Source organism: Perca fluviatilis, chromosome 21 (genome assembly GCF_010015445.1).
Source record: "Perca fluviatilis chromosome 21, GENO_Pfluv_1.0, whole genome shotgun sequence".
Classification (NCBI taxonomy): Eukaryota; Metazoa; Chordata; class Actinopteri; order Perciformes; family Percidae; genus Perca; species Perca fluviatilis.
The window spans coordinates 28,622,207-28,647,160 of record NC_053132.1 but is presented as its reverse complement, the minus strand read 5'-3'; the positions used below and the strand labels follow the sequence as shown (position 1 = coordinate 28,647,160).

The window sequence follows — 24,954 nt, the reverse complement described above, 5'->3', positions numbered from 1 at the left end:
TTGTTTTCTAATCTGTGGGAAACACTGGTATGGAAACCATGCAACGTTCTTCGCAGATAAATTAATAATTACTTCCACTGAATTTTGGGTGTTTTATTCAATTTCATGGCATATAAAAAAAAAAATTAAATGGTTTTAAAACAGTAACTTTAACTGATTCACTCAACATCCTCCGATCTTAACTATTAGTCAAAATAATTCATAATTTCACCTTTTTTTAAACTCAAAAATTAGGTATAATGTCATAAATTATACGCCCTCTCAAACATGGAATGTAATCAACACTGAATTCTACCTAGTGTAAACACAAACTGCCGCAGTCCAGATCTGAGCGCTCAGACGGTGGAGTCCAGAGTCTGCTGAGGATCACATGAGTTCATCGTGAGGAAGAGGCGTTTGGAAAGCTCGGGGCCGACGCGGCGAGTCGTGGAGGTGACGCCTTCCCCCCTGCGGATCAGAAGGTCAGACAGCAGCGAGATCCTCTCGCCGTCCGTCTTGCACAGAGCGTAAGCCTGCAAAAAGATTAAGGCAACATTTACATTGCGACGTTTTGGTTTAAAACTAATATCTTTTGCTAACGTTTCCACCTCTCATTCCCCCTGCTCTGGTGTTTCAGAGCCCCTAAACCGGAGACAACTGGACATTTTCTTTCTCAACTAGGGCTGCACAATATATATATATATATATATATATTTTTTTTTTTTAAATCGCCATCGCGATATCAACTTGCGCAATAAACACATCGCGAAAGGCTGCGACATATCGCAAACGCCACTCAAAGATTTTTTTGTTATTTGAAAGAAAATATCAGCAGAAAACTGCACTTTAGAATGTAACTGTCATTCTTTCTTAGTGCTGCCTTTTATATTCAATATAATGTTCAATTGATTTAATAAAAGTTAGTTGGAAAGGATTTCCTTTAATTTTTTTAAACTCAACAAGCACTTTGTTGTTTTAGCAGAATACTCAAAGCAGCAGAACTGCAGAACTGAGAACACTTTAATATCTGTTAATTTATCGCATGTACAGTAATATCATTATCGTCATATTCAACAACATATTTTTCTCATATCGTGCAGCCCTAATTGCAACATTTAAATGGAATAATATGGTATGTAGTGTGGTGGAAATCCTCATACATAGGGTGAGATCTGACATAAGCCTTCACTAAACAAAGTCTTTTAAGTAGTGCTGTCAAACGATTAAAATATTTAATCGCGATTAAATCGCATTAATGTCATAGTTAACTTATAACTTACTGTACCTGGTGGAGACGCTGTGGCGAGGGATACACTGCCAGGATGGCTGAGGCCATGTCTGGACTCACTCTGTTCAACTGTTGGATCTGTCGCTTCCACACCTGCAGCAGTCCCTTCCCCGCTCTGTCCACCCGCTGCCCCCCCGCCCACTCACTCTCCAGGTGGAAGGAGAAGCCCGTCTCCTCCCTCTCGCGCCTGAAACACACAGAGGAGCACGGGAAATAGTTGTTTGATCTGAGGCTACATTTCAATTGCTACGCTACGTTTCCCCCTCTCATTCCCCCTGCTCTGGCGTTTCCCCCTCTCAATACATGCTCTGGCAAGACATTTGGAAACTCTTCTGACCCGTTTTGGTTTGGAATCTCGGGGGATGTGTTGCAGTCAAAAAGCTCGTAGGGGAAAGAAAATATACATCAGTAGATACAATATGAATGTTGTCAATGTATAAGAAAAGAATCACCCAAGCAAAAAAATTAATAAATCCATATTTAGGAGTTGCACACAATGGGAGATTAATCAAAAAAATAATTTCCTAGATGTCGTTACACATTTTTCGTGCAGTTTTACTAGATTTGATCTTTTTTTGAATAGGATATATGATATGACCTCATAAGGAGCGAGATTCCAGATCGGCCCATCTGAACTTTCATTTTCTCAAAGGCAGAGCAGGATACCCAGGGCTCGGTTTACACCTATCACCATTTCTAGCCACTGGGGGACCATAGGCAGACTGGGGGAACGCATATAATGTTAAAAAACCTCATAAAGTGACATTTTCATGCCATGGGAAGCATTGAAACAAAGTTTTGTGTTGGAGTTTGTAACATTCCCAAAATCTTAATTTGGAATTAAAGATTTTCATTTTCATTGTAAATGCATAGCGGTTCCAAATATCAGTTATCGGTTTCATATTTACCAATAATCTGTATCGGTATCGGCCTTAAACAACCAGTATGGGTCGACCACTAAGATGTAGCCTGAGAGAAGAGAAGGAGCTAGGCAGGGTTGTAAAGCTGAAGAACTGAGAGAGATCACTCACTTGAAAGGGGCTTCTGCAACCGCTTTGGTTGTCATGGTGATGTGATCTGTGAAGTCCTTCCAAGTCGACAGGAAGCGGACGGAGACGCCAGTGTGCAGCTGGAGATGCACCACTGCCTGATGGGATATTGGGGACAGAACAATGTGGACGAAGATGAAACAATGAACGCGATGTGGATCAGATGCTCGGTATGGTAGATCCTTCCATTTAAAAAGGCAAACACCTTTCTAATTTAAAAGTCCTTAAATTAACAAAAAAAGTAGATTTCAAGGGGCACTTAATCCACTAATTAGTACCTCAAGGTGTTGGGATTGTCAGGTAATGAATGTACTTGTTAGGTTTTCTTAATTCATATTTAGAGATTTAACAGGTTGAATTGGATTACAGGGTTTTTAAGATTCCTTAAAACATTTATTAACATTACAGGTACCACTTAATTACCACCTTCAGTTAAGATGTGAAATAAGGGGTTCACCTCAAATTTGGGAATAGATTAATTAGATTTATAGATAAATTAATGGATTGTATAATTCTTTCTTTAATTAGGCCCCTTATAAATTAAGAGTTGGCTTTCTTTTTTAGGTAAATGTTTTTATCATAGACTGTTAATATTAATGGACAAAGCATCCGGTTTGGTGAAGTTCTACCAATGCCTTAAACCTGAATTCTGTCTGAATTCCAGCAGGGGGCGACACGTGCGGTCGCAAAAGGAGGTCGGTTTCTAGATAGTGACCCACTTGTCACTTGATTTATTACCTCAGTAAACATTTTCATAATGAGTTTATGGTCTCAATCACTAGTTTTTAGTCTTCTGCAACACAGAATGATGTTCATTTTTTGAATTATGGTCTCATTAAAAGCAGGGGGTGTTTTAGTGCGTGGCTATGATGTGATTGCCAGTGAAAGTGTGTAACGTAACGTAGAGTGTAAGCAGCTCCTCCCTCACTCCTCCATCTCGTCTAAAATCATCACATCTGCAACCAGGATGGCTGCGCCCGTAACGGCAAACTCGACGACTCATAGCAGATCTCCACGAACCAACGGGTGATGTCATACATGCTCTGTCCATTAAAAGGTGCTCTAAGCGATGTCACGCGTTTTTTAGGCTACAACATTTTTTTGTCACATACAGTAAACATCTCCTCACTATCTGTGGGCTGCCTGTCCCCTGAACACACTGTAAAAAAAAAAAACGCGGTCTCTGTTAGGGCTTTTACTTTTGCCCAAAAGTCATATTCGAAGTTCGTTTGTTTATTAATATTAATATTCGAATATATTCGAATATTTATTAATACTATTTTGACCATTAAATGCGTTCCTGCTTTTCACAGGAAGTTCGGAGCTTTCACCGTAGCCTACATAATTGGTCTGATGTTTATACTTGTGGTTGCTGGTGTGTGCGTCGAGTCGGTGTGTGTGTGTGTGTGTGTGTGTGTGTGTGTGGACAGTGTTGCCAACTTAGCGACTTTTCAGACCCCCTTAGCAGCTTTTTTTCACAAAAGCGACTAGCAACAAATCTGGCGACTTTCTGTAGAAGAAAAAAGAGTCGCCAGCATTGTCCAGCGAGCACCCGATGTATTTCTCTCCTGTGGCCGCCGAAACAGTCTACTCTCTCTTCTGTTGTGTGACTGAGGAGCAGCCCCTCCCCTCTGTGCTCTCTCCTCATGTGCAGCAGCACTGAGCAGGCAGGTAGAAAGGGAGAAGGGACAGGGTGCGGGGGCCGGTGTAGGTAGGAGAGACAGCGGAACGCAACGGGAGAAAGACGCCGCTGAGCAGGCCTGGCGCTTTGAGAATTAGGGGGGAATGCAACGCTACCGAGCCACGGCCGAGAGACGTGCGGCGCCGCAACGTGTAGTTACATTTTGAAATGCGTGAAAAAGCCTCAGAATCTGAATTGAAAAAAATAATGCCCATAACAGATTTGAATATTAAGGGCCGCCTAATATTCGTTCGAATATCATTATTTTTTTAAATATTCGAATGATAAACGAAGTTCTGAGTCAGAGCCCTAGTCTCTGTAGACAGCCCAGACTCCATAAACGACAACAAAAACAAACTGCGCCAACCTGCACCACCAAACAACAGTGTTCCAGCCAATAACCGACAAGAAGGATTTGGGGGTTAGTGCGCGGAAGGGAGGGGGAGGGGGCGGGATGGGAGAGCTAGCCTCGGTTTATGTTTGACAATAGTTTGAACGTCAACAAGAAGTGCCGTTACTCAACATCGCTTAGAGCACCTTTAATATACAGTCCATGGTTTTTATCCCTTAAAAAGCCGTCAAACCATGAGAACAAATCGCCTTTACATATTATAAATCCATTCAATTCAACAACTTTAATAATCCCACGAGGGGCAATTAGTTAAGAGCAGCTCCAGACAACATACACATACATAACAGCACACAAATCTACATATTAGGGCTGTTGAAATGAATCATTGCATCGATGCATCACGATGCGGACCTGGATTATTCTGCGTGAATGCCGTGACAGACCATAATCGATAGTACCTCCTGACGTTGCTCGTTGATTTTCCGGTAGCTGTTATTTTTTTTTTCGGTTGTCTGCTGTGTTTAGACTCCGCTACATTCAAAGTGTGTCTTTTTTAAGAGCAGACACAATAAAAAGGGGAGGTCATATATCTGACTGCTTGAATATGTGGATGAAAACCATGTGTAGCAATAAATAATATTGAGGAGGTGACGCATCGTGATGCATCGATATATATAGAAACAATTTGAATCGTTGACAGGATAACTGTAATCAAATATAATCGTGAGACAAGTGAAGATTCACACCACTACATATAGGCCTACACCCTAGAGAGTAGATAAATAATAATTTAAAAAATAAGACTTTATCCATTTAAAAGTCGAATTGCAGAAGGGATGAAACAATTAAGCGTGGTGATTAGTTTTTTGCATAAGAAATGGTTGTCACGGGCGCCCGGATAGCTCAATTGGTAGAGTGGGTGCGCCATATATAGAGGTTTACTCCTCGACGCAGCGGGCTCGGGTTCGACTCCGACCTGCGGCCCTTTGCTGCATGTCATTCCCCCTCCCTCTCCCCTTTCATGTCTTCATCTGTCCTGTTAAATAAAGGCCTAAAAATGCCCAAAAACTCATCTTAAAAAAAAAGAAAATGATTGTCATTCGCAAGGCTACTTTTATACTTTAAGTAAATTTCCAAGCTTGTACTTTGTTACTTTTAATTGAGTAAAGAAGTTAGGCTGTGAAACCAGCAGATAAAAGAAAAAGATCCATTCATTTAAAAGATGACATCTTTAGTGACTATTACATTAACGGGATTCGGTTTTTAGTCAATAATTAAACAGTCTGTTTGAGATGATGAAACATGCGTATGTACTTCCTCTGCTAACCCCCGTACCTCCTCTACTTCCACTCGGGACACCTCCGGTCGCGGCTCCGCTCCACCGCTCTTCCTTTTCCTCTTCACATTTCCTCCCCCCCGCTGCTCGCCCGCGACAGCCTCTCGAAACCGCTTCTGGCCCTGGGACTTCTGGGATCTGAGGACAAAAAGTGAACAACTTGAAACCGTTCTCTAACACGGAAATAGTTCCCTATTGCCATTTTGTAGCGGTGTTCCAATTCTCCGCGGTTATATAGTCAGAGGCGGTTTAGAACCGAGGCGTCCCGCCTCAGGGTAGTTTCCTGTATCTGTGTATCGTGGGTTTCTCCACGGCCACGCCTCTGTAGGAGACTAGTGGCAGGTCCTGAGTGGATTGATTCCAACGGGAGAAGTGAACGTGAACGCAGATTATGAGTGATTCTTTCGCCCCGTAGTCGCCAAAGTAAATACTGGATCCATTTTTCACAAGCCACATATCTCCAGAACATTCTGACACTAAAATGGCATTTTTCAGACGGACACATCAGGAGAAAAGGAACTTTGTTTGAGACCCGTTTCTGTCTCAGGACCAAATTCTCGCGAGATCTGGCAACACAGAGAAGCTAACGTTCGGGAACACGCAAACATAACTAACCTCCGTGATGCTAAATATGTCTTTTAGCTGTGTGAATATGTAACGTTAGCAAAACTGAATATTAATAAATTATACAAATATAACTTCTCATCCATCCACACGACGTGTGTACCGTTTCCTACCATTGGCGCTGTTTGAAATGCGCTCTCTTTAGTAGAACGTGGTCATGTTTTCCCAGAGGAGAAGAAGAAGCAGAAGTCACTGCGAAAACTGAAAAGGAAAAATGGAACGGGCTTTGGTTTCTAAACAGTGGAAATGTAATGTGCAACATACAATATACACATCCTTATTATATTCCTGAGTGCTAGTTTTTTTTTTCAGGGACATATTAGAAGTCATTTTATTTGGGTTTGTTCACATGATGCTGGGCGCGCCCGCCTCCATCACACAAATAACCGGAGCATCTCCTGACGTAATGTTTTCAGTGTCCGAAATCTGGTTTGGTTGCTCCCTATATAGTTCACTTTTTAATAAAAACTATTCAGGGAATAGGAAATGAATTAAGTTTTTCACACTCAAAATTTCCTGACCCAAGGCCAATTCTGAGCCAGGAAAACCCTGGTATTATGAACTCACTTACTTAGGCCTTTAAATTCCCATAGGAACAAAGGCCATCCTCTCCGATCTTGGGCCCTCCGCTCCAGATGTTGCCACGTCAGCCCTTCTTTCTTCATCTCCTGTTCTGTGGTTCTTCTCCAGGTGGTTCTCGGTCTACCTCTCTTCCTCCTGCCCTGTTGGTTCCACGCCAGCGCCCGTTTAGGGATTGTGTGCCCTGTCCACCTCCATTTCCTCCTCCGAAATTGGATATATATTGGGTCTTGTTTGGGGAGTTTCCACAGGTTGGCATTAGAGATGGTGTTGGGCCAGTATATTCTCAGGAGGCGTCTGAGGCACCGGTTGATGAAGGTCTGCAGCTTACTGAGCGTGGTGGTGGTAATTCTCCAGGTTTCTGAGCCATAAAGTAGAGTGGTCTTTACGTTTGAGTTGAAGATTTGCAGTTTGGTCTTGAGTGACAGGTTTCTTGCCTTTCAGATATTATTTAGCATGTTAAATGTTGTCCTTGCTTTTCCGATCCTGGCTTGGACATCGTCCTCCGTGCCGCCTTACACTGAAATGATGCTACCAAGGTATGAGAAGCTGTTTACATCCTCTAGTGCGTTTTGGTCCATGATTACGGGTGTGTTGTTCTTGCTGTTGATACGCAATACTTTGGTTTTTGATGAGTTCATTTTGAGTCCGAGCAGAGCAGCAGTTTCCTCCAGCTTTCCTGATTTTTCCTGCATCTGTTGGTGTGTGTGGGCCAGTAGTGCCAGATGATCAGCGATTATTCAGCGGTATTATGAACACCTCAGAGCAATTTGTCCAACACGGGTGCATTCAAGTTAAGGTTAATGTATTATGTTCTTAACACGCTTTTAATCTCGTAGAAATTCAAAGAAGTTATTAGCATGTTATTAGTATTGTAAGAGATGCCTAACGTTAGCTAGTAAGTAATATAACATTAGCACGTTATCAGCTGCGTTGTCGAGGTTACCATGCTGTAGCGTTAACAATACCTGCTAGTCAATAATCGACTTATGTGTAAGAGACACAAAACTATCCCCACTAGGTTAATTGGGTAAGTTGCAAACATTTTGTTTTAAATTTTGTTCATGTTCAAGTGTTCAACAAGTTAACAACATACAGTATACAGTAACATTTAAGTTTCTTTTTTTTGTCTTGCATGCAGAAGGTCACAAAGAGGTGAAAAGCATCTGGCTGTTAAACAGAATTACAATGTGTGGTATCTTTTGCTTTGTCAAAGAGCAAATGTATGCAGGTTTTTTTTTGTTTGCTGAAAGATGACATTGTGTGCTCTAACTGCCCCCGCACCCTTATAGCCTTGAGGCAGATTGTCTATTTAAGCTGTTATACAAAGTTGCCAAAAATATTTGCAGTACAATTAATATCAGAATTCTGCAATTCTGTGGGAAACATTGAACGTGCCTGGCATTTAAGGGAATTGGAGATGACACTGATTGGTTTATTGCATGTTACACCCAAAACACACCTGTGAATTAATGAAGACACCAAGTACAACCCTTTAGAACCATGCGCCCGGCGCACGGACCCTTTATTCTGCCGTTAAACTAGCAAAAGTGGATTCGTACACGCCTTAAACGCACCTGGGCTCTGCGTGCGTGCGTGCGTGCGTGCGTGCGTGCGTGCGTGCGTGCGTGCTTGCGTGCGTGCGTGCGTGCGTGCGTCGCTCTCTCTGTGTGTGCCTGATCTCAGCCGGTGTGGCCGGACAGATTGGATAACATGGGCGCCGACATGAAAATAACGGCGTTTAGCGTGCAGTGTGTTTCTGCCATAATACATCATTGAGCTGTTTCTGTGGCCTCACATTCCCTGCTATATTAACAATTTTGGAAAGCTTGTTTTTGTCTTTCACGTTCAGGTTGCCATACCAAGCCGTTTTATTAAATTGTGTTGATGGCCATATTACAATATTTTATAGACTAAACAATGAATTGAAACCCACGCTGTCCTTCCTTACCTGAAGTATTTCTCTAGGTCGATTACCGCCAGGCTGAGTATGTTACCGGGGCGACGCCTCTGCTGCTCCTGCACCCAGGACGTCAGAGTTGGACCGCAGCCGGACCGGCCATGCCTCTCTTCCTGCATCACACATATACACAAACACCGCCCTGCTGCTGTAAATAATCACTGGAACACTAATCTAGAAAATGAATCCGCCTCGGAAAATAGTCCCAAACATTTCCTTTAAAGGGGTGATAGAATGCAAAACCGATTTTACCCTGTCATAGTTGAATAACGAGAGTTCGGTGGGTAAGTAGGACATACATAGAAGCTCAAAGTCCCACTGACACCCCTTTACTATGAAAATCTCATATTTTGAAACTGCCGCTGAAAACGGTCGAATCCCAACAAAGCTGAGTTGCTTACGCAAGCATCTCAAAATCCGGAACCTTAAGAGAACAGTCACGCCCCAACATTTACATAGGCTACACAACTGACCTGAGATCAGGTAGTCTTCTGAATCTAGCTAGGTCACGCAGATCTCTGCTATTCCATTACAAAATTCACTTCTGAAACTTTTTTATGCGAGAAATCAACCATATAAAGCTCAAATATGGGCCGCTTTACGAAAAAGGATGGCTAATTGCAAATTTTCTCCGACTGTGTGCCGGAGTTTAGTGCCGGTGTTGGTGCTGCCTGGGTTGCTACATCGCCGCCCTGACCGCAGTGTCAGCGAGCTTGTTAGCCCCGCATGATCTTTAACGCAGCCCGCAGGTTCCAGTTAATCTTATAATGGGTATGTTCGTTGAGTTATTTAAACAAACAATCGGGAAATAAAGCCTCTTGTCCGCGAGTCTCATTGATAGAGCCGCGGTGAGATGGAGTCCATCAATGAGAGCTAGCTAGCCTCCTCCTAACTCTGACATTCACAAAAATACATTCAATTGATATCCGAAATCGGACAAGTGTTAGCTAAGCTTTGTAAGACCTTGAGGAACCTGTAATATTCATGCCGTGACGAAATTCAAACTGTAAATATACTTTAGTTATGCGAAAGTGAGCAAGCTGCGATATTTCCCCATTGTAATGAATGGGACATATAGCAAGCAGCTGCTCGTCCTACAAAGACGCCTCGCGTTCATAAAAATGCCTTAAAATCAAATCGGACACAACGGTTAGCTTTATAAGACATTGGGGAATGATGTTATATAAGTGGTGTGACGAAATTCAAACTGTAAATATAATTTAGTTATGGCTAAAGTGTAGCTAGCTAGCTGCGGTATTTCCCCATTGTAATGAATGGGACATATAGCAAGCAGCTGCTCGTCCTACAAAGACGCCTCACGTTCATAAAAATGCCTTAAAATCAAATCGGACACAATGGTTAGCTTTATAAGACATTGGGGAATGATGTTATATAAGTGGCGTGACGAAATTCAAACTGTAAATATAATTTAGTTATGGCGACAGTGTAGCTAGCTAGCTGCGGTATTTCCCCATTGTAATGAATCGGACATATTGCAAGTAGCTGCTCGTCCTACAAAGACGCCTCACGTTCATAAAAATGCCTTAAAATCAAAGTGGCATGACGAAATTCAAACTGTAAATATATTATAGTTATGCCGGCAGCTGGCCGCGGAGCCCCGTAGTGCAGTATCCACAAAGGGTGACTTTGCCCTGGGTATGGAGCCCAGCAGGCTGCCGCTTTCTCGTCAGACTGTGTGGAGCTCCTAAAGTCCGACACGTCTTACCAAATTTGCAATTAGCCATCAAATTTTGTAAAACGGCCCATATTTCAGCTTTATATAGTTGATTTCTCGCTTAAAAAAGTCTCAGAAGTGAATTTGGTAATGAAACATTGCAGTGTCTGGAATATGAGATTCTGTCGCTTCTCTAATGTATGTGTATTGGGGATTCGCTCAACCAATCAGCGCGCGTCTCTAATATGTGCGTATGGCAAGTCGCTCAACCAATCAGCACGCAGCTCATCTAAATATTCATGACCATACCATATTTGGAAGAAAAGCTCTTGTTACAAATAGGGCCAAAACACAGGGACCCATAAGGGCCCATAAAATATCAACCAGGCCATTTTCAGCCCAACCAATGTTACATACCCAATTAGGAGACCATAAGGAACAGTGTGAAATACCCTATATAATCATTCTATCACCCCTTTAAAACCACACTCAGCAGCTGTTATAGGAAACCACTGAGTCGTTTTAAAAAAGGAAACTATATATTAGAGATGCACCGATTACAACTTTCTAGGCCGATTCCGATTTCCGATTTTCTTTGAGTTAGGCCAGCAGATACCGATTTTAGCAGATTCCAATTTCATTTTTTCTAACCACTTCACAGCACACACACAAATATTTATTTTCTATCTTTTCTGTAATAGAAAATTTTTTGAACAGATAATGGACCACTATAAAATAGAATTATATGAATTACTCCTGGTGTGGGAAATTCACACACATCTAAAGTGCAATGTCAGAACCATTTCCTTCTTTTCACATCCAATATCACACTAAAGAAATGTGATTTTGGTTTTTGGTGTCGTCCCTTGTTAAGAATATCACTAAATGACGTGTTCTTAGATTTCTGAGGACGAAGGAGAGGCTGGGTTCGAATTGGAAGTCAAGCAAGAGGTTTAATAAAATAACACGGTGAAAATGACAGTCAAAACACAATTAAACATAAAACACAAAAACATAAAACACTACCAGCATCAGACTGCAAACATGCTTCCCCTGTCGGGACACAAGTTAGCAGCCATGCGACATGACAAACAATACACTGTAAACAGCGGACTTCAACTTGCTTCCCTTGCGGGTCACAGATTGAAGTCCTGAGACCTTCTCCGGATCACACATTTATTCCCCCACATCTGGGTGGTTCCTCAAATGAAATCTTCCCCTATTGGTCAGAGGTCTCTCAAATGAAAGGTGAATGTTCCCAATCAGTGTCTTGAGGCTACTCCCGGTCACATGGTTCTTATCAAGACGGTGTCAATTGTTTCCAAACTACAGCAATACTCGTTCTTTGTCTTAATCACGTCTGGCTCGACAGGGGATGGCTCTCAAAGTTGTTTAAACAATAAGTCTTCCAGCGCTTTTACATTTATGCTAAATAACAGCAATAGACTAATTGTTAACGAGTTCGGTGTAGAGCCAGACAAATGCTGATCAGGCTTAATCAGTATTGAAACATTCCTTCACCTCAGTTTACATTTTTAAGTATTTTTACCTTTAACATTAGTACATTTGTTAAAGCTAACTTTTAACGCTGCCACGATCCGTGCGGCGGAAAAAGTTGAGAGAGAAAAAGAAGTCAGTCGTTCGGCGTCCGTGCTGTCGCGTCCGTGTGCACGTGCGTCCTTGAGAACTGTAACTCTTATAACTTATGTTGTCAGTTAATTGTAGCGTTGACCGGCATGACATCGGCATATGTCAGAATGACCTGCCGGTCATGGCCGAGCAAGCGAAAACCGGCCAATTCCGGTCACCGGCCGGTCTATCGGTGCATCTCTAATAAATATATCTGTGAGATGTTTTACAGATTTATGTCTTCAGTAGGAACCAATGGGCTTGGGGCTGAGTGTCACAGAAGTCAGAAAGTATTGCTGGTTTTGGACTTTTCATGGGATTAGCTGCAGTGTTTCCCCCAGTGTATTGTAAGCCTGGTGGCCCACCGGGCCTAAATTGCCCCCCACCAGGCCTAAGCCACTAGGAATAATTTTTGTATGTATTTTTAAGATGTTTATTAAACTACAGTTACAGTGGGGCGGCTCGGTTGGAAACTTAGACGTAGTCATATTTTCAAATCTCCAGTCAGCGTTCAGCACTGGCTTAATGTGTAGGGCTCTGTGGAATCTGTCTTATAGCTTTGTTCTCAATTTCACTTACACTGCCCTCTGAGCCAACTGCACTCTACCAGATTATAGCCATGGTGTTTATAGCTATTATTATTGTGTGATAATGTTGACAGAACCATGCCGTTTCATACTTTACCTTCTGCTAAGCTATATGGTCATTAAAGTGAATGGAACTCTATTTATTCGTACACTCATATTTGTTGGAGTCCATATTTTCTAATTAACGTACTTTTACTTATTACATACTATATATTCTGATGTCATTTTCTGTTGTGGTGCATTTTATGTTCCTCCATCTGTTCTGCTATTAGCTCAGCTTTATTATCATGGCTCTATCCTGTTGTTGTTGTTGTTGACCACATTTTCCCATTATAGTGTCATTAAACTTTCATCTGGTCTCATTGTAAAGCAGTGGGGTCAGTAGGGTAACAGTGTGACAAGCAGCAGCAGCCAACCTGAATGAGGCCGTGGATCAGAGTGATGAAGTCATCAATTGTCATCTGCAGCACAACCTGGGCCTCTGGGACACACACCGCATCCTCTGGCTGAGGAAACATGGGGAACAGACAGGAGATCAGTACTCCATCACTCACACTCAATACTTCTATATTATTGTCTCGTGGTACTGCACAATATACACAACAATTCTAAAAGAGTACTCGTAAAACTGCTTCTCATTTTCAACTATGGTCTTATTTGTTTAAGGCAATGAAAGCAATGCTTTCCATGCTTCTTCTAGAACAGAACACAGCAATGCAAAATTGTGTGTGTGTGTGTGTGTGTGTGTGTGTGTGTGTGTGTGTGTGTGTGTGTGTGTGTGTGTGTGTGTGTGTGTGTGTGTGTGTGTGTGTGTAGAACTGGCCTCTACCAACAAAATCTGCTACTGTAAAATGAGTTCCATCTACCACTCAGGCCTCTGATCATGGATGGGTTTATAATGAGTGCAACAGAGATGTGAATTAGCACTAAACCACAGAAGTGATCTTTTCCACAGAGAAACAAAAGGAGAACGTATCGATGTCAAATCAAGCTCAGTGGAGTGTCACAGGGAAAAGGCACCCAGCTTCATAAAAGATGAAAGGTGAAGAATTGTTCACATTTATCGCTTATATGAAATATACTGCAGTTCTAGTGTGTGTGTGTGTGTGTGTGTGTGTGTGTGTGTGTGTGTGTGTGATCACCCGTGCACAGGGAGTCCTCCTCATCCAGCTGACGCTGCGTGGGAGGGGCTGCTTCTCTATGGCGCAGCTACAACCCAGAGCCTGCAGCGACGCCAGCAGAGTCCCGCCTCCTTCTAGCTGTAGGAGGGCTGCAAACACACAACACAAACTGGCAGTGTCATGACATAGCGCAAATAATGCCTTCTAAGCATAAGACCGCAAGAGCATGGGCTTTATTTGCTTGTGTAAAAATAATCTTCAATAAACCTACACGCACACCCACAGGGCACGACTGACATCAGAGTGATTCGTTATTAGGGCTGGGTATCGTTCAATACATATTTGATACCGATACCAATTTTATAAAACAAAAAGAAATTACAACATTACGGCACAAATCTTTTTATATATTTTTTTAGCTCCAAATACATGAGCCGTCTGTGTTTTTCCTGTGTGTCTCTACGACGTGTAACGTTAGACGGCCAATCACAGACATTATTAGATCTTGGTAGAAGCATGCTGCATGCTGATTGGCTCACTGACGCTGATGAGATTTCCCCTTTAGGGATTGAAATTGGGTATTGAATGACCAGGAATTTTTCGATACTCGCCGTTATTGAAAAACTCAGGAGCAGCGCAACTCCTTTACCGTACTTGAAGAATGTTTGGGAGATCCTTTTGGGGACATAATTTGAAATTGGGAAAAATTTGTGGTTGGAAAAAAGTTAATGAATTGCAATATATCGCAGAATATTGCAATATGTTTAAAATCGCAATAATATCGTATCGTGACATAAGTATCGTGATGATATTGTATCGTAAGGCCTCTGGTGATTCCCACCCCTATCATTTACGTATATGTATTCGTGTCAAAATAACATATAAACATCTTTTCGTATTCTATTTTTCCTGGAAACGCTTCCAACACGCTTGCGTGTCGCGTGAAAAATAGGCATCGGTTCTATTTCTAGCAGGCACGCGTTTTCTGCGCGGCTCGAGCCGCACGCAGCTGACAGGCTCACGCGACGCAGCCAGTGTGTAGCCGGCCTAGTTCAGACACACACACACACACTCTCTCTCTCTCTCTCTCTCTCTCTCTCTCTCTCTCTCTCTCTCTCTCTCTCTCTCTCTCTCTCTCTCTCTCTCTCTCTCTCTCTCTCTCTCTCTCTCTCTCTCTCTCTGTATGCAAAAGTGTTGCAGGCCCACCGACCACCAAAAGGAGACAGTCATACAGCTGTCTACACTCCTTGAATCTGTAGCGAGACAAACATAATTATAAATGAAGAGGTTTGGTTATAGACTGGCCAAATATTCTCATCCTCTGACCTGTGACTGAATGACCTGATGTTGTCTAAGCTTTCCCTTTGTCTCATCATACCACAACATGGCGTTTCTGGAAATTCCACAACGCTCAGTACTTTAGCGGCAATTTGGTCGGTGCCTAAAGTACTGAATTCGGTACCCAGCCCTATTTGTTATGCACTTATGCGCAGTGCCCAGTATCATTGAATGTTTTCGCTGTACCTGGGTCCACAACCACCACCATGTGCTTGATACACTCCTCCGGCCTCAAGGCCTTGGCAGCCTCTGCCAGAGCTTTTCTCTCTGCTCTCTGTCTCTCTTGTTCCTGCTTCAGCACCTCCTTGCTGCTCTGCTGTCCCATCCTGGCCTGCCTCCGCCCCAGAGCCTCCTCCCTGGAGCCCTGGGTCTCCTCCGCCGCGCGCTTGGCAGGTTTCCTCTTGGCAGGAGAGGTGCGGGTGGGAGGCAGCCGTCGCCGAGGGAAAACTGCCATCTCATCTGGGCCATCAGAGATCCCCTGGTGGAAGCCAAGGGGCGGCTCCAACTCTGAAAAGCCATTCTGGCAAGAGAGCTGCGCCCTGGCCAGATTGGATGGCGAAGAGTGCTCAGCATCTTTCCCATTAGTGACAGCGGAGGAGGCACTAATCGCATTGTCTTGTCTCTGTTTGAGTCTCTGTGCCAAAGGGACATAAGGCACATCGTCATCAGAATCGCTGCTTATCATCATTACATCAGGCGCTCCTGTACGTGCGTCCGCATTGCCCTTCGCTGGGGAAAAGATGGCCAAGACTGGTTTCTCCGTATGGCTCTGGGAGGCTTGGCTGAGGCGTCGACCCGGCTGGAGGAAGTCAAACACAGGCAACTCCTCATCTAGGTCGCTGGTGGAGTCACTGGAGCTGCACATGTTCTTTCATATGAGACATGAAACAAGTTATTATAGGATCAAGGACCAGGCTATTCTTAGCTCCCAGAAGGGCCTTCTCTCGGTTAAGACACCCCACCAAACTTCACTCACCAACCTTCTAAATTTGGGTTTCTTAGTGTTTTAGCAAGCGATATGTCATCTCTCAGATCATAACCTAAAGTACACAGGAAGTATAGGTATTCTACTAAATTCGGCGTACAGATAAGCCACCAAGCAGATCTTATTTCAGTAAAAAAGGAATTGGTGCAGACTGCTTGTTCCCGCCCACCCCTGTGTGTTTTGGTGTCAGAGAACAGGGAGGACCAATTACAGAAGTCGCCTAATGTGACGCTATTGATTACTGCTTAGTGACTTGAATATAACGTTATTATTTCTAGCTTTGCCGACATGAGCAGAACATACCGATAAGAAATGCATTGCTTTTTAAATTGAGTTTTGCACAGCAATAATGTTGTCATAAAAAGAAAAAGGAGCACCAAGGACAAGCTAAACCCAGTTTACTGACGTTCCAGACATCCAAAACATGAACTAACACTGAGCAGCTAGCTAGCGTTAAATCCATAGACTGTAAGGTTAAAACCATGGATGTATTATAATAAAATAGAAAGAGACGTAACGTTAGTTAGTTGGAAGTTACTTTAACGTTACTTAATACGCTTTGCATAACGTTACTCACTTTCTACGAAACGCTGCATACAGACGAAGAACTACGATACTAAGGTACTTACACTCACTAACGTTAGCTGTAGCACATGTGTCTTCTTTTCGCATTAAATCAAAGAATTTCTAATAATAAATCTTCTTCTTTATGGCGGCTTGCTTGCAACCGTTCGCATGAGAACTCATTTAATTTCCCCGCCCGGTTAGCAGTAGCAGGGTAATGTTGCATTCATGTTCATGGGACGACCCTAAATTTCCGTTTCCCAAAGCCAAACCATAGACAGAATATAAACCAAAGGGCCGAACCTTTAACATTGAACCACGTCAATGTATTTAACATAACGCCTACGCATCGTCGTGAGTGACATATTTGAGTTTGTATCATAAAAATCTAAAAGTAACTTTAGCCATTAACCCAAAATTAGGTTTTTGTACTGAAACATTTAATTTTGTAAGTAATAATCTCACAGTAGTTTTTTAGGTGAATCTATATAAACAAAATACTACAAATACCCAAACATTTAAAATATTGGTTGTAGTATTGCCTTAATTAAGCAGACGTCATCGTTACTTTTGGTGGCATTTAGCTACAACTTGGTTACTTATAAAAGGTAAACAGTGTTTTCCAGTGAGCCATCACGATCTAGCATCTTTCTTGTGGAACTTGAATGCAGCGAAAGTATCCGGATGTGACGTAAATACGCAAATGGTGTGAATGACATCATTCAAGATGGCATCGCTGGCGTCCTTGATGCTCAAGTCTAGAGCAGGTAACAAATATCTAAATTAGTATTTCATAGATTTTCCTCAAATGTAGAAAAAAAGGAGAGACACGTGTGTATTTATGCTCAGCTGCTCCGCGCTTACTGTAAACCTTTTATAACGTTTTAAATGTTACATGCTAAGTTAGCTAACTAGCCGAGTTAACGTTGGCGTTTCAATGTGTGAGTTAACATTAGCACTGAATGGCATGTCAAGATTCTTGATGACAAACATGTAAATCACCTCAGAGAGGATGCCGTTTCTGAAGAAATTGCGGTGTGAATGCTGTATGCTGAAAGGCTGACGCTACACTGCATTGCTGGCTTGAATGTGTAAGAAGAAGGTGAATTAGTGACAATAGTTGAAAAAGTGGGAATGGGTTTAATTGGTATTAATGTCATTGAAAAGTTGAATAACACGCATAATGTTTGAAACGACTTAAGGCGTTCATAGAGAATTACTGGCGTATGACACGTGCGTAAATATATTTATGGATATGGACAGTGGTGTAGTCTAATGTATTGTAGTGTGTATACTGTACTGTATGGCCAGAATCTGCCTTTGGGGTAGAGCTGGACAATATATCAATATTATATCGATATCGTCTTAGATTTTGGATATCGTAATATCGTGATATGACATAAGTTTTGTCTTTTCCTGGTTTTAAAGGCTGCATTACAGTAAAGTTATGTCATTTTCTGAACTTACCAGACTGTTGTAACTGTTCTATTATTTGACTTTACCCACTTAGTCATTATATCCACATTACTGGTGATTATTTATCAAAAATCTCATTGTGTAAATATTTTGTGAAAGCACCAATAGTCAACACTATACCGTTGCAGTATCAATATCGAGGTATTTGGTCAAAAATATTGTGATATTAGATTTTCTCCATATCGCCCAGCCCTACTTTGGGGGACATATCATAGTGGGGGGTCTCCAGGGAAGTTTTGAGCATCAACAACTTCATTTCCTCTATTCAGATTAACTTTAATGCACCATTTTATGGTGGAAATACCTTTTTATTTAGCCTAGGTGAAGAAGAAAAACACATGACAATTCAAAATTATAATGGAAAGTATGTTGTAGCGTGTCATTGGGCATTTTTAAGAGGGTATATGGAAATCCTGGAGCGTTCTTAGTGGGTATACCTGCGTGTCATGTATACTACACCACTGGATATGGAAACTGGGGTGTTAGTGACGTCACATGGATTTCTTTGTGCTGCTGCTTGCAGGTGTGTTGGTGCCTGGCCAGACCTCTCTGATAGACTCTGTGAGGTTTGCGTCCAAGAAGGCTGGCGGCAGCAGTAAGAACGTCGGTGGAAAGAGCCCTGGTCGCAGATATGGCTTCAAGAAACAGGATGGTAATAACACATCCTTCTAAAACCATTTCCCATAAGTGCTGTAGCTGTTCTTCCCCAGCCTCAGATACATGTAATCTTAACTTAACTACTAGTAGTTACTGATATCTCAGTATCTCAATTGGTGTCAAAATTGATTGGGGGTGCAATATCAGTCAAAAATAATCCCAATTAGACATCTTCCTGCATATCGTGCTGTATTGTATAATTCAGAGAGTTGTTTTTTGTGATTTTAGCCTGTCCTCATAGATGTAAATGGGGTGGACAAAAAAATAAAAACCCCACTACCTGATAATGTATGACAGTTTAGGTGATCTAACATCTCTTTCGTTTGGTCACAAGGAAACTTTGTCCATGCGGGGAACATCCTGGCAACACAGAGGCTGATGAGGTATCAGCCAGGAGCACATGTAAGTTTCACTCTCTGTGTCAAAGACTGTTGATGATGATGATGAGGATGAATCATTTCATTTCGGTTGAGGTACAGAAAAAGAAACAATTATTTCCCACAATTTGCCACCATAGCTAACCGAAAAAGGAACAGGCTGAAGCCAAGGCTTATTTTTGCCTATCCCATCCCATAATCCCCATAGAATCACACAGAAATCCTTTATTTATTTTTTTAACTCAACAGAGACGTACACTTTTTCAACTCATCATTTAGTTCATTGACTGTTGATCTGACGGAGTTAAAATGTACACATTCTCACCTTGTCTCATCTCCCCTGTCCCGCAGGTGGGGATGGGAACCAACAACACGCTCTTTGCTCTGGAGGACGGCTACGTCAGGTTCACCAAGGAGGTCTATGTCCCCCACCCACGCAGCCCCGAGGCCACCCAGGTCATCACCAAGCTGCCAAAGGGAGCGGTGCTCTACAAGACCTTCATCAGCGTCCTGCCAGTCAAACAGGAGGGCAAGTTTAAACTGGTGGACATGGTCTAAGACTGCCTGGACTGGACTGGGACGTTATCGTTTCCCAGGTCTTCTTGTGTTTGGCCGGAATCAAGGAGGATTTGCGTTGACTGACACTTTGACTGATTTCTGGAGATGTAAGTGAACAGCAGCCAGAGAGCAGAGCTGAGTCGGTGGAAACGTGCAGACTCTGGGCCTCTTCCTTGGCTTCCTGTCCCCATCATTATGTGACAAACTCTATTGCACCTATAAAACAGAAGTTCAGCTTTCAGTTTATGTACACAAGACATAACAATAAAATGTTTCCACTGAAGTTTTGACAGATTTTGTGTTAATGGGGTCAGTAAGGGGATAATCTTGCATTGCCTGCTCTATCTCTGAAGTCTGGCTACACCACAGATGCATTCTGGGAGAGGAGAAAAAACGCTCTGGGTTGTTTGCATTTCTTTAAACCAATCACAATCGTCTTGGGTTGCGCTAAGCTCCAGACGCAGCGAGGCTGGCTCTGCTAAATAGTCTCAGAAGGAACTTGTTTTGGTGGAACATTTGCACCCCGCAAAAGAAAACGCCACATACAATATTAAATGAAGTTAACTGTTGACACAATACAGTACAATACGTGAGCTATTTAAATGTGAAGATGTGTAGGCTTTCGTATGGTATTGGTGCATAACCACGGGCTGAAGTCATTGATGACCGTTATCCACTGGGAACTTACCACTTTGATTAACTGCGGTGCCATTGCCGTAATACTGAATATAATACTGTATTTACTGTAATGAAGTTTTATATGTTAAAGTCTACATTTAATGACTTGGGTTTTTTGTCAAGTGTATTATCATGGTTTATATTAGTACGTTAGTATGTCGGTAGTCTCTTTCCACCACAGCGCTGCTGAGGAGGGTCTGGCTAGTCCACACAGCATTCCTGGATGGGGCTCTGGTTATTTTTAAAACGGGCTCTGGTTTATTGGCATTTCTTTAAACCAATCACAATTGTCGTGGGCGGTGCTAAGTGCCGGAGAAAAGCTGCGGTGCCTCTGCAAAATAGCCCCAGGAAGGAACTTGTTTTGGTGGAACATGTACGTTCAAAAGTTGTTTTAGTCGTGCAACAGAAAACTCAGATAGGACAGATAGTCTAGCTAGCTGTCTGGATTTACCCTGCAGAGATCTGAGGAACAGTTAACCATAGTCCTCACAAATCCACCAGAGGTTAGAATGCCAACACAAAGGAAGCCCAAGGCAACGGATATCCGGCCTAAATGGGTGAAATCGAGCGGATTTTCCAGCGGCAACGGAGCTATCCCGGGAGTGTAGCGTCAAGGATATAGACTAGTATGTTGGTAAGTGCTTTAAGGGCCAGCTGTAATGGTTGGAAAGGTGCAATACCAAAAACAGACCACAAGATGTCCTACAATCACTTCTGCAGAATCAGAATCAGCTTTATTGGCCAGGTTTGTGTAAAGAAACAAGGAATTTGACTCTGATTAATCTAGTTTATGTGCTCTCAGTTTGATTTACTATATCAGGGTCTGCATTGCACATTGACAAAGCAGGTCTTTTTTGTTCATATATTGAAGTTACAGACTATAACTAATAATTCATTAATAAAATAATAATTAACCACAAGCACTCCCTGCCATTATAAGGTTTAGGTGCAGCACGTAAGCCAAGTGAATGAAATTAAAAGACTTTTCTCAGATCTAATGATTGTAGTTGGACTTCTTCAGCATGTTGGGTCTTTGAGCTTTTTGAGTGCAGTTTCTTAATTATCTGCTCTAGTTTTTCCAATGTTTTAGACACAGATGTGGTGATAATAATGCTACAAAACGATGTGGGAAAAGAGACCCAAAAACAACCCCAAAGAAAACAAAAATGGCCAAAAAGAGCCACAACAACATACAACATACAACAAAATGTATGGGGAAATTGCATTTTTACATTAGGACGCCTAAACCCCCCCGCCAAGCACTCGCACTTAAGTCTTCCACAAAGATAGGGAAGACGTGAAATCTTAAGAATGATACCTCCTAAGATTTATGATTATTCAGTCACTTGGCTTGGCAATGGTCTTTATATGAACAATCTGTGTATAAAATGTGTTTTGAATGATACGAGCTTATCAGCGACATATTTTATCAGCGTGTCTTTGAAAGAGCCTTTAACGGGAATTAGGAGATAAACTGCAAGAGCTGTATTTCAGAGGCTTGTGGTATGCAGGGGGAGTTGGTGCGCTGTCATGAAGCAGAACGAATTATGGATGCGTGGAGTTTGCACACCTGGCATTCTATTTCTTACATGGTGGAGGCTAAATCGCTGTCTGATTGAGTAATATACCAAGGATAAACTGAGAAATATTTCCATAAACCACAAGTGTAAGCAGTTAGATTCTTGAAAATCTGCTACACTGTTTTTTCTCTTTAAAAAAAAAAAAGAAAAGAAATGAGTCATGAAGTTACTGAATAGCCACCAAATGAATTGGTTCTCAGTCCAGGTCAGTATCAGTGGATGCACAAACAACAAAGTGCAGTCTGGTTGTCCCAGATGCTTCCTGGTTGGGGTTGGTTTGTGTTTTCTGTGGTTAGTGTTTGATCCGTTTAAAGGGAAACTGTGCTGTCGTACTTCACCTCTCAAACTCAGAGTACCAGTAATTGGTGATGAGCGCAATCCAAACACAGTTACTGTTTAAACGATGCTTGGTCTTGCCAAAAAGACCTCTATGAGAGTGAAACCTTTCAAGTTTCGAGAACACATGTAGTTTATAAAATCTGATGTTTTATTATAAATACAACTAGCCAACAACATAAATTCCAGCTGAAGTGATTAGACCATTAAACACACAACCTTCCTGATGATACTTACACACTTTTACTAAAGTAACATTTTCAATGTTTTCAAAATTGACTCACCGCATATAAAAAAAAACTCTCGTAAATCTTATAGCCTAGCAGTTGTCTGAAATGAATGATTCAGCATACTGCATAGCCTAAATGAAATTTCAAACGAAAATTAAATGTTTTCAGAAACACATTTTAGTGAACTACTTTCATCAAACAAGCCTCGATTATCTGTGTCATTTTCTTTAGTCTGTGGCCCAATAGCTAAACTAGGTCCCTAAGCTAAGTTAGTGAAAGTGTTGACATATGAAAGCATCAAACATGCATTTTAAATGAAGAAGATGAGAGTATATCCAGTTGTTTCTCGTGAAATAGTTTGTACAGGACGCAGGAGTTTAATACCTGGAAGTTATTGGAAACAAACATTGTGATTGGGTCTATAGAGGTTCTTTCTGTAACTACATAGAAAACGTACCGTCTGTTGTTTTCAAGCATTTTACGATTGCAGTCCCAAAAGAATGTAATTATTCAGGGTGTCTGTCAGTGGACAGCGTTAGCATCCTATGATGGTCTAAATGTTGTTTCAGAGGTTTCTAGACTCTTATAAAAGTAAAAGTTTCATGGAAACACGTAATAGTCAGGATTCAATTGGTATAAAATCTGTTCAATACAAAGACGTTGAAAAGACGCTTTAGTCCAAAAATATCCTGATCTTTAAAGAATCATATTTGCCAAACCTTTGAATCCATCCCCCATTATACCATTCTTGGAAAAACAAAATGTAAAACCTGCCATCAATAGAACTGGACAATGCAGAGATGTGTCATTGTCACCGTTTGGGGAGTGTACAGTCATAGTCATTATTTTACAGAGATCTAGCAACAGCTCCCCCTCAAAGCACAAGGATTCCCTTCCTGGTACTCTTCTTTTGTCCCTGATGGTGCCACCCGCTTGGCTCTAACCCCTGTAGCCTCTTCCCTCATGCTGCAGCTTGGGAACAAACTCTAGGCCCATCAGACAGACAGAAACCTGGAGCTATGTGCTGGGCAGGAGGGAGGCGGTCCCTGGAGCGCTGTCGGGGGGTTGACCGGGGTTGTGTGTGTCTTCATTGAGATTTGATGAGTGATCCTGGGGGTGAATTGACAGATAAACATCCAGAGAGTGCAGATCTGCCGGGGATATGTCAAAGGACTGGCGAAGGGTTTCTTCATACGTTGGTGGAGGCTAGAATGCAATGGGACAAAGGAAATAATATGATGTAATCAGGGCTTTAAATTGACACCCGGTAAAAATGAACGGTATAACATTGTAAAGTTACGAGCCAATTTGGCGGGTGATGAATGAAGGGAAGCGTCTGTTTTTAATTGGCCGGCAGCAGAAATGATCCGACAAGTCAGGGTTTCCAGATTGGTTTTCCGGCAAGAAATTTAGACGGTTTGGTGTGTGTTTGGCTCGGAAACAAATGGAACTGCGCAAAACAAACCAGAGGAGCTGAAATAAAGTAGTAAAGTTAGTTAGGAGAAAAAAAACATGGAGATATTATTCGAGAGTAAAGTAAATGTCAATGTAAATTTTTATATTTTATCTACCATCCATCAACCCAAAACATATTTTTAAAGAAACAGGGATGCTTAAATCTGTCTGTTCTATTAAAGCTTTAGTGCGTAACTTTTTGATATTAATGAACGTCAAGCTGTTGCCAAATGAGTTGCTACAAAGCTAATTAAGACTATCAGCTCCACACAACTCTCTCTGGATTTCTCAGTATGACTATGTTCAGAAGATTGTGTCGTACGGTGAATTTCACACGCAGAAACTCAAGTGAAGATAATGACCTCTTCTGAAGAGTCCATCATGTTTTTTTAATCCTCCGTGTCCTCCTTGGCTACTAGCAACTGTGTGGAGGGGGGGGTGCCCGATCCCAGAAGGCTTGTATCATGTGGACGCACCGACAGTTTTGTTGTCATTACTTAGAATTCCTCATGGGGGAGACAGAAACTACGCATTAGCACCCAAGACGATTGTGGTTGGTTTAAGTTTTTCTCCCATCCCAGAATGCTGTGTGGACTAGCCAGACCTTCCTTTGAAGTGCTGTGGAGGAGGTTCTTGTAATGCAGGACTAAGGTTGTTGTAACTCAACTTACAGAAATAACTCTTAATTTGACATATTCCTTCAATTGTTCGTGATAAGCCTAGCATAGGCTAGCAAGGCTGGACGCAGTGGGAAACAGCTAGCCTGCCTCTGGCCCCTCTAAAACTCGCTAACACTTTGTATCATGTTTGTTTAATCTGTACTCAAACAGAGATGTAAGAATGACGATTTGTGTTTATGT

General features: G+C 42.0%; 2 protein-coding genes across 3 annotated transcripts; one reads left to right on the top strand and one right to left on the bottom strand.

The window, feature by feature from the left end:
- Positions 1-155: 155 nt before the first annotated feature.
- On the bottom strand, positions 156-16,982 carry eme1 (essential meiotic structure-specific endonuclease 1). Of its 2 annotated transcripts, none has more exons than XM_039787246.1 (9): positions 16,761-16,982; positions 15,385-16,066; positions 13,882-14,009; positions 13,156-13,245; positions 8,840-8,961; positions 5,685-5,823; positions 2,299-2,414; positions 1,265-1,454; positions 156-512 (listed from the first exon to the last, which is right to left on the bottom strand). In XM_039787246.1, exons 2-9 carry the CDS (start codon positions 16,061-16,063, stop codon positions 336-338), a joined length of 1,641 nt encoding a protein of 546 aa, XP_039643180.1. In that variant the 5' UTR covers positions 16,064-16,066; positions 16,761-16,982; the 3' UTR covers positions 156-335. The 2 variants fall into 2 exon arrangements, with proteins under 2 accessions (XP_039643180.1, XP_039643179.1); XM_039787245.1 differs by having other exon boundaries at positions 16,813-16,981.
- Positions 16,983-17,384: 402 nt separating this feature from the next.
- On the top strand, positions 17,385-20,098 carry mrpl27 (mitochondrial ribosomal protein L27). The gene is made up of 4 exons (XM_039787195.1): positions 17,385-17,514; positions 18,747-18,875; positions 19,215-19,282; positions 19,609-20,098. The coding sequence occupies exons 1-4, from the start codon at positions 17,460-17,462 to the stop codon at positions 19,813-19,815; spliced, it is 459 nt and encodes a 152-aa protein (XP_039643129.1). The 5' UTR covers positions 17,385-17,459; the 3' UTR covers positions 19,816-20,098.
- Positions 20,099-24,954: the final 4,856 nt, after the last annotated feature.